Source organism: Triturus cristatus, chromosome 5_2 (genome assembly GCF_964204655.1).
Source record: "Triturus cristatus chromosome 5_2, aTriCri1.1, whole genome shotgun sequence".
In the NCBI taxonomy this organism is placed as follows: domain Eukaryota; kingdom Metazoa; phylum Chordata; class Amphibia; order Caudata; family Salamandridae; genus Triturus; species Triturus cristatus.
The window spans coordinates 234,082,828-234,098,765 of NC_140588.1; the positions used below are offsets into that span (position 1 = coordinate 234,082,828).

Below are 15,938 nucleotides of genomic sequence, written 5' to 3' on the forward strand. Positions count from 1 at the left end.
TTGAGGCCTCTAAACTGTTAGTGCCTTGTTCGTCATAGCACAACTTGGAACCCACACTAGAGCAGCAGCTGAATGTCAACACATGGCCGACTATAATCACTTGGGTTTGCACCACTCATCAAATCAGAGAGAGTCCTAAAGGGTCTTCAACCCCTTCACAACACTTTAGCATTGCATAGTATCGGGAATGCTAAAAGAAAACACTATATAAAACAATAAGGGAGTATAAAGAAGTGGTGCCCTGGAGCAGTGCAGAGCTGTGCACTTGTCTTTAAGATATCTGAACGCAGCTTGGTAATTCTCTTAGTTAGTGTATGTTCCTAGAGGCAGCACAGCTCAGAAAAAGGGAGAGGTAGCCACTGCTCTCTTTCCGAGATGTTCTGTCTGTAGCTCATGCACTAACTAAGAGAATTTCCGAATTAAGGGGCATATTATCAACGGCCAGCGATAATTATCGCTGGCCGTTCATAGCGATAGAAAAATTATCGGCAGCTATCACTGAATATTATCGCCATGATAACGCTATATTTACAACGCATAGCGCTATGGCGATAATATTTCAGCGATAGCGGTGTTTTCAAGGGAACATCGCTGGTTTTCCAGCGATGTTCCATTGAAAACAGCGATAACATTGCCGGTAGCATAATCTATATCCCATTAAAAGTAAGCCTTAGTCAGGAATTTAACAGGTGTTAAGGCTGAGGTAGCGCAATTTTTTTTATCGCTGCACCTCCTTGTTAATATCGCGAAGCTGCCTTCACGATATTAACATGTGTTGTTTTCACAGCCTCTTTTGCATCTCATTAGCGATGCGAGGCTGTGAAAAAACGGGCTCTACATCAAGGAAACACGCGCTAGCGTGTCCTTGATGATATTGCGATATAATTATCGCCGCTTTTCGCCCAAAAAACGGACGCTAAAGCAGCAATAATTATATCGTCAGCCCTTGCTAATATGCCCCTTAGAGCCATATTGACTAACATTTCGTGCAATGTAGTGCAAGTGAGCAGGCCAGTGCCATATTTTCAAAGTGATGGTGCAGTTTTCCTTTCTACTAGTGCTGGTGCACTTGTGGTTGCCTAGCATCCTTGCCTCATGGCGCTAGAGTGCCTCTGTTGTGGTCCATAGAGCTTTTGTGCAGAAAGGAGCATCTTTCTTCACAAAAACCATAATTTGAGGCAATTTGCTCTCCGACTTGTGCTGCATTCATGCATCACCCATGCAAAGAGCAAATAAGAAGAAATACAAATATTTCTCTTCTTTATGCCAGACTGATGTAGGTAGGTGCACCATTTTGGCCAAAACCCAGGTTTACAAGTCTTTGTAAATAAGGGTTTGCGTCAAAATACATGGGTGGATGCACAGAAAGGCCAATGAACTACCCATATAGCGCCTACCTGAAACAAGGTAACACAAGGCAGCGTTGTGTGGAGATACTTTTTTTTTAAACCACACAAAACCATGCAAACTGGGATTTGTAAATCCCAAAATGGATTATGCATCGGGGCAGCGCCAAATAGGTGACACAACCCAGACACAAAATCTTTGTGGGACTCTGGGCCTACCTGTTTGTGCTGTTTAAAGTCCAGTACCTTCGAATCAAGTACACAACTATTCTCTGCTCCAGTGCAAACAATCATGATACACCCATTAATGTTCAAAAATCTAAATACGAGCTGGTTTCAAGTTAACCACAAGAAAGATGTTATGTTTGTTAGACTGCGTTTACCTAATGTCTGGAGCCAAAAACTTGATGGCACATTTTATCATGAAATTCCAGTAGAGGGTTAGGTTTCCTATCGTAATTTAATGTATGTCTGCATAGTTAGACATTCACATACATCATGTTCATTTTAAAGCCTATTATGGAACACAGAACAGACCAGCAGGGATAAAGTTACCTTCAATATCCTGGACCGTAAAGTTTGGGTTCACCGCAGCAAGACTGAAGAAATATTTCTGCCCACCGGGAGGTTCGTCTTTGTCTATGGCACTTATAGTTTGTATTAACTGCAAAGAAGAGAACAAATATAACACAGCAGAGTCAGTAGGACATTGTAACAATCAATTGAGTTGATTTCTGTAGAGTCTGGAAGGCGAAAGCATGCAGCTTCCAGAAAACAGTTTCAATGCTCGTCATAAAGCAATCAAGGTGGAATAAAAAAACACGTTATGCTTCTAGAGAAGAGGCATAGATCTCAAAAGTGCAGCAGGACTTTAGGGGTCCGGCGCACCTCAAAATGGAGGCACTTTCCTTTCTTTCCCGGGAGCCATGCACCCTTGCTACACCACTGTTCTAGAAAAAAGAGATTGTGTGTCCATACCTAAAACTCATCTCCAGGGCCGGACTGGGAATGCAAACTGGCCCTGGCAATTGCGTCGGATGGGGCGCGTGCAAAACACTGCAGCGGCTTTTTTTTATCAGGGGGCTGAAATTCCAGCTATGCTGCAAAACGGGCCTCTGGTAACAAAAACGTCCCCCAGGGGTCCAAAAACTGGCCCCCACCCGGGCGGCCCACCGGGGAAACGCCCGGTGCCCACTACGGTCAGTCCGGCCCTGCTCATCTCCCTCACAGACTCCGGACCATTAGGGAAATTATGTACCCATGACATGTGTTTCAGCCCGCCTGACGCTGTGAAAAAATGGTGGGCATTAAAGTTGAAACAAAATATTAGGGAAAATGAGGAGAGTGGTCAAGGAAAGGAGACAGTACAGATCATGGAGGACAGTGTGAAGTACTATTAACGTAGCTGTCCAGCGCATTCCTTTCTCGTCCAGCCTGGCTATCTAAGCTAATAACACATTGAATTCTGGACCATGTAATTTCATTTTATAAGCTCAAAACTGTGAATGGTCAGACTGAATGGAAAAACGCATTTGGGTAAGAGTATTGGAATGGGTGACGAATGCAGTAGTTTTAGATTATAAATATATTCGGAAAAGACAGGGGCTGTTCAATGTTACCACGGCATGCCAATATATTGGAGAAGGGAGAGTGGGACATTAAAACACCAACACTTTAGAAACCCCATTACTGGGATCGCACAGATTCATGGAAGGAACATTGCTCGCCCCCCAGCATGTGTCTCAGGCTGGGTTGAAAAATAAAGAATCAGACAAATAAAATAAAAAATATCTCTATTTTTCATCTTGCTCTCATTCTCATTGATATATTGTATTTGCTTCTTTCACAGGGTTTCCTAGCAGTTACAGATATGAGAGGTTCAAGAGTCGTTCCTTGTTTGAGCATGTAGAACATCAATAGGCTGGCATGAGAATCTTACCTCCAACATTTGCAGCTGTACGATCATCTACATCATTTTATTTGACTCTAAGTTCTCCACTTTTTTTGTTTTGACAAACGTTTGTGGGGCTGTTGCTCCAGAGACAACTCAAATTTCAAATCTGGTGCTCATCTGGCACCCTTGGACCTTGCAATGGGGAGACCCTTCATAGACTCACTACTTCACAGTCTCAAGGGAAAAGCCCTTCTGACTCTCTGCACTTGCTTGGATGTATGCAAGCATCTCAAGGTTTGGGGGCAGTTTCCTGGGACATGAGACAACCTTTTCCTGTTTACTCTTTTTTCCTTCAAAATATAAGCAAATATAAGCAAACAGTGTATCAACTGATTTTACATTAATGATTCCAAATATGAACAATCTTTAAATTTTCTAACCAACTGCCAGTAGTTTGAATTTCCCTCCAGTGTATCTAACCACAAGTGACACCAGTGTAGTGCCCATGTTGTTCGTGCTGGGAATAAGACTGAAGGTCCTGCCTTGCTGCTGACTTCTGCAGCTTGGAAGAGTCCAGACCAAGAAGTAGGGAGCACAGACAGAGTGCCTATAAATATGCTCTACCCCTCTGAAAGCATCAGAGATGGGGTGTCCCAAGAACAATTGCTACAATTCAAGGTGAATTCAGTTTTGTTTGGAGGAATTTAACACTCTTTCTTAAAGTGATGTGTTTGCAATCATGTTATGTTTCTCATTTTGATTGGTGCTCTAATATTTGCTATAATTTAGTGATTATAAAAAATGTATATGGTTCATAGATTTAATCCTTCTACCGTGCTCCATTACCATTTGTTTGTGCACTGTGATACATACTTATATAGTATGAGATATAACCACATTGTTATGCAATTATAAATCTTCTAGCTGTCCATTCACATCTTTATTTCCCTAGTGATGATGGTATTGTACTTATTGGTGACTCAGCTGTACACCACCTCCTCTAAGCTAGGTCTTGGGTTATCCTGAATGGCTCTCCGGAGAGTCAAAGAAACTTTTAGGCTAAAACTCCATCACTGATTTTTTATACAGTGGCATTATTCATGGGACGCACCCAAACTCTCACTTTTGATCGTGCATGATTGCCCCTCTGACTTCAAGGAACAGGGAAAGGGGCCCGACAGTCAGTGTACAAGTACATTAATAGAACCTGAATTGTGACATGTCAAGGGAATAAAGATGTTGACAGATCTACAAATATTCATCCAACGGAATGCAACAAGGCAACTTGCTGCATTGCGTTGCGTGAAAGCGAGAGAGAAGAACTGGCCCAAATCTACTAACATATTGCACACTTCTGCTCTCTCTTAGCACTGCCATACTGTGTGGAGATCACACCAGGGCAGTGGTATTACAAAGGGACTCTAACAGAAGGGGCACTGACCTGCCGCTACTAACATGGAGGCAGTTACTGACACAAGGACACCCACATGGGGACACTGTCATAGGGACCCAGGCATTGATAATGATTAGAAAACCTATAAGTGAGATTGGGACTGCAACTGTCAGTGAATATTACCACAGTGACAGAGCATGGGTACACAGCCACTAAGAGTTGGACAAGAGCACATTGACACAGAGGCACTGAAACTAACATGAAGACATTGAAATGAGGAAGATGGCATTGCCACAAATGGGACACTAATACTGGGACACAGGTAGATGGAGAGCTAGGGGCACTAACATTGATCCAGGCACACTGGTGGGGGGAATACAAAATGAGAACTCTATCAAAGAAACAACGTCAAGGGCAAAAATACTAATGCTAAGACAATGGCACAAGAACAGCAACATTGGCATCTGACATAGGGATGCTTCGACACATGGATGCCGACACTAACAGTAGGAAGTGATACAAAACACGAACCAGTATTTTGGTACAGGCACTGAGTCATTGGCACTAGAATACTTGCATTGACACAGGGAAACCTCCAGGGGGACAGGCACTGGAGCACCAACACCTACACATGAATACTGAAGGGACACGCTGACAACTGGATACTGACAATTGAACACTTACAAAAGAGCGCCGATATAGATACACCGACATAGAAAGACAGGGTTCAAGAGTGGCACTGGAACACTGACAATACATGGGGCTATGGCACTGCCTTAGTGCCTTGCCAGGTTAAAGACTGGCACTTATTGTGAGGGACTGATGACAGCGCCACCCAGAATTCTCTCCAGTATATGAGGATAATGTTGTTAATCAGTTTCAGGACACACAAAATGAATGCCATTTAATGGAAATAAAATCAGCAGATGTTCAGTCTCCAGGTGAATCATGCATATATGTAGTGTTGTTTTATGACTACATAATTACGAGCAACACGTTATGATAATTAAATTCTAGGAACAGAAAATCCATATTTAGCTCACAAAAGGAATAGTGACACATCTGTGTAGTAATCTGTCTCCAATGGCTTTCACTCTCAGCAATTTAGAAAATCATACTTCACAAATCAATATTTTGGCCTTTAAATGTTTAGCTCATCGGACTAGAAAGGTGAGAGCGTTTAAGGCAAAATGCATAACTAATATCTGTTGCCCATTTATCAATTCTTGGTGAAAAAGGGATGAAAAGATACCATCATTACATGTTCACAAATCAAATCGAGTAATACAAATTTGGCATCAAATGATTGATACACAAAAAAATAAAGAGCTACGGGGAAGCCTTGTGGAGACATTAAACTTGAATTACTTTTAGAAGAGTTTGATCTCAGAAGGGATGCAAGATAAATTGCACTCTTCGGAATCAATAAATAATTAAGATCTACAGCAGGCTATTTTGGAAAAGGTTAATGTGGGGACCTTCTGAGGGACGCGGAAACAATTGATAATCTCTGTATTCTGCATTGCTCAACATTGAACTAATGGCCGCAGGCGCAGCTCAACTTTCCTATGCAGAACTACTATAATTATATTTTTGAAGATGGCTTTAAAAATAAGTTTGTATCTGACAAGGCCATGAAATATGTGAAGGTTATGGAAATTTAAGAGACCCCTTTCCATTTGTTAAATGAACGTAATTGAATATCTATATGTATTCATGTTTTTTACTTTGCACTGTCCATGGAAAAGGGCTGCAAACGTCTTTTACCCCAGTATCCCTCAAGCAGATTGGTAGAGGTGGTGATGTGTTTTGTGCTGTTTTATGTTCTTTTGTACTGTGTCTGTGTTTATTTGTATTGAATTGTTGCATTGTGTTTCTGTTGTGTTGTTCAATAGCTGTTATGTTGGTTGCCCTCTGTTTTTACTGCTTTGTTGTGTTATGCCCCGTTACCTTTTGTTGTCTTTTACTTTGTTTTGTGGTTCATCGTTGTGCTGTGTCTGTTATTTACTTTATAGACATGTCAACAAATACTGCTACATTTCTAGTCAAAAGCAACACTTCTTGTTCCAGTAAAAAACAACCATTTGCCATTGTCTGTGGTGGTAAAATATCACTCCTCTAAATCATCAACTATTTAAGGCACAAATCAGTCCAACAATGCGGTAAAGTTCAAAAATGTGGAAGAGACATGTCGAAAATTACCACTTGTAGTGCTCCCTTTTTTTGATACATTGTAAATTCGTAGTGCAGGGAGTATGAACATGGCTCATATTAGCAGTGTGGTGCATGCCCCTGCAGCCCATATGGTGCAGGGGAACCCACAATTGTTCAGAGGCCCCCATTAAGTCCAAGGAAAATAAATGTTTGGGAGATATGGGAGACACGGGAGGACTTTATCACTTTCTGTGTGGGGGAGGTGGTCATTTTGTGTTTAGACTACATGCTCATATTAGAGTTTCGTATTCAATCTGGCCATGAAAAATAGTCCACCTCCAGACAAGATATAAAATAATTCACCATGTCATGTCAGCTTTGAAAAGCAGTACAGCTGTTGTCTAAGAGGCTTGAAAAATATCGTAAATTTTCAGAAAATCTGACTTCAAACTGTATCATTATTTTGCAACAGGCAAGACATTGATTGACGTAGAAACACAGATATTTCAACATCGCTCAATATTGTGCAATACAAGAATCAGAATTGTCACTAGGTTTGTCTGTGGTGTCACTATTAGCTCACATTCTAAATTTCATAAAGGTCCCAATTCACAAATTGCACTTTTTTAGTATATAACATACTACTAGAGTAGTACTACTTTTGTACTACAAAACGCACATCGCAAACCTACAGCCGGAGACCTCTGCTATCTTTTCTATGAGGAGATCTAGACCTAGGGAGGACCAGTAGAACGGAAAATAGGGAATGACTACTCATAAATGGGTCAGGTTAAGGGAAATGTAAAGGGGGGCTTGGGTTGAAAATGCTAATAAAAGACACACACCAACAAAACAGTAAGAGCACTGCAATTAACTAAATACAGTCATAAAGTTACTACAGGACTAAAAAACACTATATATATATATATATATATATATATATATATATATATATATATATATATATATATATATATATATATATATATATATATATATATATATATATATATATATATATATAAAACATCTTCCATTTCAACAGACGACACTGCGGACCACCACATTTTATATACATACATACATACATATGTATGCATATATATTTATGCATATATATGGTGTGTGTGTGTGTGTGTAGATAGTTATAGTTAGGACCTATTATCCATAGGAAAATCGTAACATTCTTTTCCTAATAACTTTGGCGTCTGTTGAAAAATCTTCGTAAAATTTTCAAAACTCGTGGGGGTTCCGGTTAGCTCCTATCTTAAAAGTTTCGGGGTGATTTGGCAAGTGGGGGCCGAGTAAAAAGGGGGGCCCCAAAACTTGTTTTCTCCATGTTAATTCCCATAGGAAACTTTAGACACGGCTACAGCCCGAACTGATGAACGTAATTACACCAAATGTGGCGAAAAGGTAGCCCTTGGTTCAGAAAGATCCCTTTTTGTTAAATGGTGTAAATCCATTCTGTAGTTTATAAGAAATTAGAAAAATAATAAGTTTCAATATCTGGGCAGAGCCTAACGACACATCTCATCGTGTGGACGCCCCCTGCCAGGAAAACTAAGACCGCTCCCTGGTTTTCTAAAGAACTTTAAGAAGCTAAAGCTAAATGTAAAAATACTGAACGTAGTTGGAGGAAAAACTAAAATTCTGAGGATAAGCTGAATTACAAAAGAGAACTTAAAGCCTATCACAAACTCGTAAGAGCAGCCAAAGGCGCTCATTTCAAAGAACGTATTGAATCGGCAAAAAATCCTACTAAGGAACTTTTTTCAATCTATAAAGAGCTTACGGTTCCTACTAGATTAGAGGCCCAAGTTATGTACTCCAATGAATTATGTGATGATATCGCAGATTTTTTTGTAAATAAAGTGGATTTAATACACGCTACCTTTACAGGTAACATGCCGACTAAACATTCGGTAGTGAGAAATGATGCTGCTACCATGCCTCATCTGACATGCTTTAGAGTTCCTGAGGGGCTAGATTTGCTCACCATCGTTAATGGCATTCAAACCGGCTCTCCCCTTGATGTGATCTCTCCTAATCATTGTAAGGGAATATTTGACTGCATGATTGAGCAGATTGAACACTTGATTTCCTTATCTTTCCTGGAGTGCTATGTGCCTAACGCATGGAAAACGGCACAGGTTATACCCCTGAAAAAGAAACCCAATATCCACATTTCCCAGTTACAAAATCTACGCCCCATTTCTCTCCTCCCCTTTTGTGGGAAAGTTGTGGAGAAGGTAGTAAATAGTCAACTCATGAAGTTCATTGAGGAAAACTCTCTTCTCCACTCCACACAGTCAGGGTTCAGAACGGGTCACTCTACAGAGTCGGCGGTTCTCTTCTCCACTGAATGTTTGAGACAATCTGCTGATGAGGGGCAGACGGCAGCGTTGGTTCTATTAGATCTTAGTGCAGCATTTGACACCGTGCTGCACTCGACGCTGCTGTCTCGCCTCTCAGACTTGGGAGTTGAAGGCCCAGCCCTGAAATGGGTATAATCTTTTCTAGATAACAGGAGCTTTCAGGTACACTGCCCTCCCTACAAATCGACTCTTCGCAAGTTGAGACATGGGGTGCCACAGGGCTCAAGTCTGAGCCCCACGCTGTTTAACCTATACATGGAGCCCCTAGCACATATCGTGGATGCTTTTGGTGTGGATATCGTCACATATGCTGACGATACCCAACTAATAATTAAACTTACCAACAATCAGTCAGAGGATGCCAAAAACTTCTCCAACTGCATGCGATCCGTGGCAGAGTGGATGAACAACAACTGCCTACGCCTTAATGGCGATAAAACAGAACTGTTGGTGGTTGGAAAATCCCCCTCGGCCTGGTCCCAGGCTTGGTGGCCACCAGAATTAGGTACGATTCCCGTCCCGGCAGACTCCGTTAGAAATCTTGGAGTTTGGCTGGATGCGGAGCTTTCTTTCAAACAACAGATTAATAAAATTACGGGAAAATGTTTTGGAATATTAAAAACACTTCGGAAAGTTCTCACCTTGCTCCCCATTAGTGCCAGGAAAACATTGATTCATGCCCTAGTCACTCCACACTTGGACTACGGCAATGCTCTTTTCCTAGGCCTAAGCAGAAAAGGCATACATCAATTGCAGTGCGTCCAAAATGCTGCCGCCCGCTTGGTACTCAATCTTCCTCGCAGGGCTTCTGGAAGAACGGCATTACGGAAACTTCACTGGCTCCCTATTGAGGAGCGCATCAAGTTTAAAGCACTTTGTTTTGCCCATCGCATTGCCCAGGGTAAAGGTCCAGGTTACCTGCGAAATCTCCTTATTATCCATCGCCCCATTCGTAACCTGAGATCTGCTGGAGCGATGCTGTTCCAGCTTCCTCGCGTACGCAGGACCAGGATGGGAGGTAGCTCCTTTCGCCTTCTAGTGAGTAGGCACTGGAACAATCTCCCTCTTGACTTGCGCATGGAACCCTCCGAAACTAGATTTAGACTTAAGCTGAAAACGTACCTTTTCCCAAGTCAATAATTGTCTCTCTTTAACCTAGGATCTATTTTAGTTCCGGACCTCGGCCTTCCAGGGAGGCAATAGCATTTCTTAGCGCGGGGACACACCGTTTTGAGTGTAACCAGGCGCTCTATAAGTGGTTTTATTATTATTATTATCGTGAGATCTGATTGTCTGTCAGCACTTCATCCTGGAATTGCTGGCAGCCATCTTGGGACCAATCTACATGATAGTACCCCATTGAAATGCATTGTAGTGAATCAAAGATTTTGAGGGTTACCGAAAGGAGAACTATAAAGGGTGATAACAGACTTTAGTTACATTAGAATTCATTTGTTGATGGTACCATATTAATTTCAGGAATTGTGGTGTGTTCTAAGGTGATTTTACCCTGTGAAAAACCTTCTGCTGGGATATCATGAATCATGTTTAAGAGAAAACTGAAGCTAAAATGAGCGCATATTTTCTGTAAATTCACATTATCTTTCTCAGTCATGTGAGAATGAAGTCTGTCATTCTCAGTAAATCATGTACATCCAACAAGGGCAGAGACTGTCAGTTGATTCCTTTGTGTTCCACTGCAGCTTCCCAGAGTGTTCTAAAGAACAACTAGAGCGCTAACAGCCTTACTTATGACAAAAGTATGGCACACCTAAAGCCATCTTGATTGGAATAAACTGGTAACACTTAAAACATTTAATTTAAAAGGAACACAATGATGGGGTTCATTTTATCATAGAAAGTATGGTTAGTGCTGTAGAAAGAAAAATTAGGACATGTTTCAAGGGTGATCTCAAATATCTTCCTGTTATATTTCAACAGGAGCAGCCTGTCAGTTGATGCCTTTGTGTTCTACTGCAGCTTCCCAGAGTGTCTAAAGAACAACTAAAGTGCTAACAGTCTTACTTATGACAAAATTATGGCACACCTGAAGCCATCTTGATTGGAATAAACTGGTAACTCTTAAAACATTTAATTTAAAAAGGAACAAAGTGAGGGGGTTCATTTTGTCATAGAAATTATGGTTAGTGCTGTAGAAAGAAAAATTAGGACATGTTTTAAGTGAGATCTCGAATATCTTCCTGTTATATTTCAACAGGAGCAGCCTATCAGTTGATGCCTTTGTGTTCTACTGCAGCTTCCCAGTGTGTTCTAAAGAGCAACTAGAGCGCTAACAGCCTTACTTGTGACAAAAGTATGGCACACCTGAAGCCATCTTGATTGGAATAAACTGGTAACACTTACAACATTTAATTTAAAAAGGAACAAAATGATGGGGTTCATTTTGTCATAGAGATTATGGTTAGTGCTGTAGAAAGAAAAATTAGGACGTTTCAAATGTGATCTCAAATATCTTCCTGTTATATTTCAACAGGAGCATCCTGTCAGTTGATGCCTTTGTGTTCTACTGCAGCTTCCCAGAGTGTTCTAAAGAACCACTAGAGAGCTAACAGTCTTACTTATGACAAAAGTATGGCACACCTGAAGCCATCTTGATTGGAATAGACTGGTAACACTTAAAACATTTAATTTAAAAAAGAACAAAATGAGGGGGTTCATTTTGCCATAGAAATGATGGTTAGTGCAGCACAACCCCCTTCACTACCTAAACACAACTGCACTACCCTAAACCCTAAAACACTACCCCAGCACGACCCCCTTCACTACCCAAACACCACTGCTTGACCCTAAACCCTAAAACTTGACCCCCTACACTACACAAACACCACTGCACTACCCTAAACCCTAAAACACTAGAACCCAGCACGACCCCTACAGTACAAAAATACCACTGCACTACCCTAAACCCTAAAACACTACCCTCTACACTACACAAACACCACTGCACTACCCTGAACCCTAAAACACTACCCCAGCACGACCCCCTTCACTACCCAAACACCACTGCACGACCCTGAACCCTAAAACTTGACCCCCTACACTACACAAACACCACTGCACTACCCTAAACCCTAAAACACTAGAACCCAGCACGACCCCCTACACTACAAAAACACCACTGCACTACCCTAAACCCTAAAACACTAGAACCCAGCACGACCCCCTACAGTACACAAATACCACTGCACTACCCTAAACCCTAAAACACTACCCTCTACACTACACAAACATCACTGCACTACCCTGAACCCTAAAACACTACCCCCAGCCCTACCCCCTACACTACACAAACACCACTGCACTACCCTAAACCCCAAAACACTATCCCAGCATGACTCCCTACACTACCCAAACACCACTACACTACCCTAAACCCTAAATCTACCCCCAGCACGACCCCCTACACTACCCAAACACCACTGCACTACCCTAAACCATAAACACTACCCCCAGCATGATCCCCTACACTACACAAACACCCCTGCACTACCCTAAACCCTAAAACACTACCACCAGCATGACCCCCTACACTACTCAAACACCGCTGCACTACCCTAAACCCTAAAACACTATCCCAGCACGACCCCTTACACTACCCATACACCACTGCACTACCCTAAACCCTAAAACACTACCCCCAGCACGACCACCTACACTACTGCACTACCCTAAACCCTAAAACATTACCCCAGCATGACCCCCTACACTACCCAAACACCACTGCACTACCCTAAACCCTAAAACACCACCCCCAGCACGACCCACTACATTACCCAAACACCACTGCACTACCGTAAACCCTAGGAAAAAAAACACTCCATGCCCAATCCCCCTTACCTCTCACTCCTTGTGGTTCCTCTCTCCTCGTGGTTCCTGCTTCACGTCGTATCTGAGGGGGGGTGCACGTCGTTGTGAGGAAACGGAACAGCCTCGGTTTCCTTACAACAACATGGATCGTCTACATGTTTTTTAGAATGCATGGTCATTTACCATACATACCTATACAGCAAAATTTGTTGTAAACGCATGCGTGGTAAATGACCATGCATTCTAAAAAAAGTGTAGTAATGATTTCGCGATGTACAACGCATGCGTGGTAATGCATGCGTTGTAATGGTATCACGAAGTAAAAAAGTCATTGTAACTGCTGTTTCCCGATCGAAGCTGGCCCCTGTTGTTCAGAGAGACGTTTATTTGATTAATTAGGAAGAAGGAATGTGTTTTTTTTACCGAAAAGTGCATTCCCAGCTGTTGTATTGTGAAAGTGTCCGCGTGGCCTGATTTCACTTCCGGTGAGAAAGTGGAAGAGTTTGTTTGGATCTATAGGAGTTCTGTTGTTGGACGGGCCGGCGCGACAAGTCATCAGAAGACATAGCTAATGGAAAGCCTCCTCCCTGAAGTGTGGAGCAGTGCCATGAGAGGTCAACGAGTGTGCGTCCCACCGCAGTATGACCGTACCGCGTGACCCATGTGCCGCCTCCAGGGTACGGGAGGCAGAAGCGGCATCACAGGTCCTCTTGAAGACCGTTGTAGCACTAATTCTACATTTTGGTATGAGGGCATTTTAACTTTGTTGTTCCTGCCAGATACAAAGAGAAGATACTGTGTTATTCAGTGCCCTCGTTACCTTTTTTGGTGGGTTGTGGTGCTTGTCACTTCGCTGCCCTGCCGGTGCACACGAATGGGCACCCCACCTCGTGTGCCATCTGCAGGGGCTCTGCCCTTGGATCACTGGTTTCGGTTTCTGGAGTGGCAACATAAACAGTTGCTCCCAAAGGACTAGCCTGAACACTTAGGTGAATATCCTCTGCACCAGCATTCCACGGAAATTCTTTCCTAGCTCTCCCACATCGACGAGGACGTCATAATAGCATGGCTCCGCTCGTGACACGTAGGACGTCATCGGAGCCATAAGAATATCTTGCCGGCATGCTGACGTCAGTTCTACCCATTTTTTCTGTGCCACCGAGGCAAACAGGCGGACCGAGACATTTTCACATGTATGCATGGCATAATAAATATATATATATTCACTGAAAAAAACATAGGTTTCAGGCATGTTATAGTTAGAAATTAGCATTTAAAAAACCTTAGAAATTCACTGAAAAAACCATAGGTTTCAGGGGCGTTATAGTTAGTTGAACATTTCCCTCGTACAAAAACATAGAAATTCCCCCGTTATAGTTAGTTCAGCTAACTATAACTCACGCGTCCGCAATGCACTGCTGATGACTTCACATATTACATCACTCATGACATGGTCAGTGACATCACTCATGACATCACTCATGACATCTCAAATGACATCACTGATGACATCATCTTTGTGATAGAGTGGCAGACCTCCTCTCACCCTCACCCGCGCACGAGTTATAGTTAGCTGAACTAACTATAATTTCTATGGTTTTGTACGAGTGAAATGGGCAACTAACTATAACGCCCCTGAAACCTATGGTTTTTTTCAGTGAAAATATATATATATTATATATAGATATATTATACAGCGGTGGCTGGGTCTGTGTAGTTAGAGTTAGGTCCGACTTTCCATGGGAAGAATGTTTTTTGTTTTGCTACTAACTTTAGAGCAATTTGTCAACCTTCACGTTGGGGCTGAGGAAAATGAGGGCCCAAAACAAATTTTCCTCATGCAATTTCCTATTGCAATTTTAAGAAGCATTTAAAAAAAAATGTTTTAACAGATGTACACCAAATTTGGCAGAAAGCTACACCTTGACTCAGAAAGTGTGCTTTTTGTGATTTGATAGAAATCTGTTTAGCAGTTTTTGAGAAATTAAGATTTAAAAGTTGGTGATATATTAAAAGCTGGTCCTGCAGGACAGCCAATTTAAAACAATGCAGTAATCTGATTGGCTGAGAGGAATAATTTTTTCCCTGCGACTGTCTCGGTCCTTAAAAACCAGTCCAGGTCCGATAGGACTGATCGATCTGATTCGCTGGCTACAACATCAACACAACTGTTGCTGCTTCCATTACATGACATGGGGACTCCGTCCCCTTGTCCTGAATGTAAATTAAAAATGAATTTAATGAGGCATGGTAAGGATACACTGACCCCTGTACACTTGTGGTGGAGTCCCTGGCTGAAATTATTTGAGATGGCATCAGTGAGGTCATTAATGGTGACACAGAATGGGTCATGTGAAGTTATAACCAGTTCATGCCAAATCACAAGCTATAGTAAGCTCTGTAACTACAAGTGGTGAATTTCAGTGTTAACTTTTAAAACAATTGTTTTTATATTAATACAAGGCTTGATTATAACTTCACATCAAACTTTTAATTTTCCAGTGTTTTCTTTGTTTTTTTAATTTTTTTTAGCTAAAATCTTAGTACCTTACCTGACTATAACATCCCTATAACCTTTTGTTTTTTAACCATGTGTGTGTATGTGTGTGTAAATCCAAAAGTCTGAGAAAATGTGTTCTCTCAGAATGTCTCAGATGTGATGTTTATTCACCAGTTACAAACTGTCACAAGCAAAAAATCGATTTGTTGCTGTTGACTTCTGGACAAACATCAAATTTGAGACATTCTAATCATGAATGGGCATGTTTTCTCAAACTTTTGGATTTACACATGTACTGACTGGGGTGCTCCTACCATGATTGGGATCCATTCGTGCTGGGTTAGGAAGCAGCTTGGAGCAGTGGATATTAATATATTAAACATTTTAAAAATGAATATGTATCAATGAAATTAATACATGTAAATTATTGTTATGGTTAATACAA

At 41.6% G+C, this 15,938-nt stretch overlaps 1 protein-coding gene across 1 annotated transcript in view; it reads right to left on the minus strand.

Moving 5' to 3' along the window:
- LOC146822832 (cadherin-10-like) overlaps positions 1–15,938 on the minus strand; it is a 919,004-nt gene that overhangs the window by 51,880 nt on the left and 851,186 nt on the right. Inside the window, exon 10 of the mRNA XM_085607023.1 lies at positions 1,902–2,010. Within this exon, the coding sequence (XP_085463149.1) occupies positions 1,902–2,010 (109 nt within the window). The remainder of the gene's footprint in view (positions 1–1,901; positions 2,011–15,938) is intronic.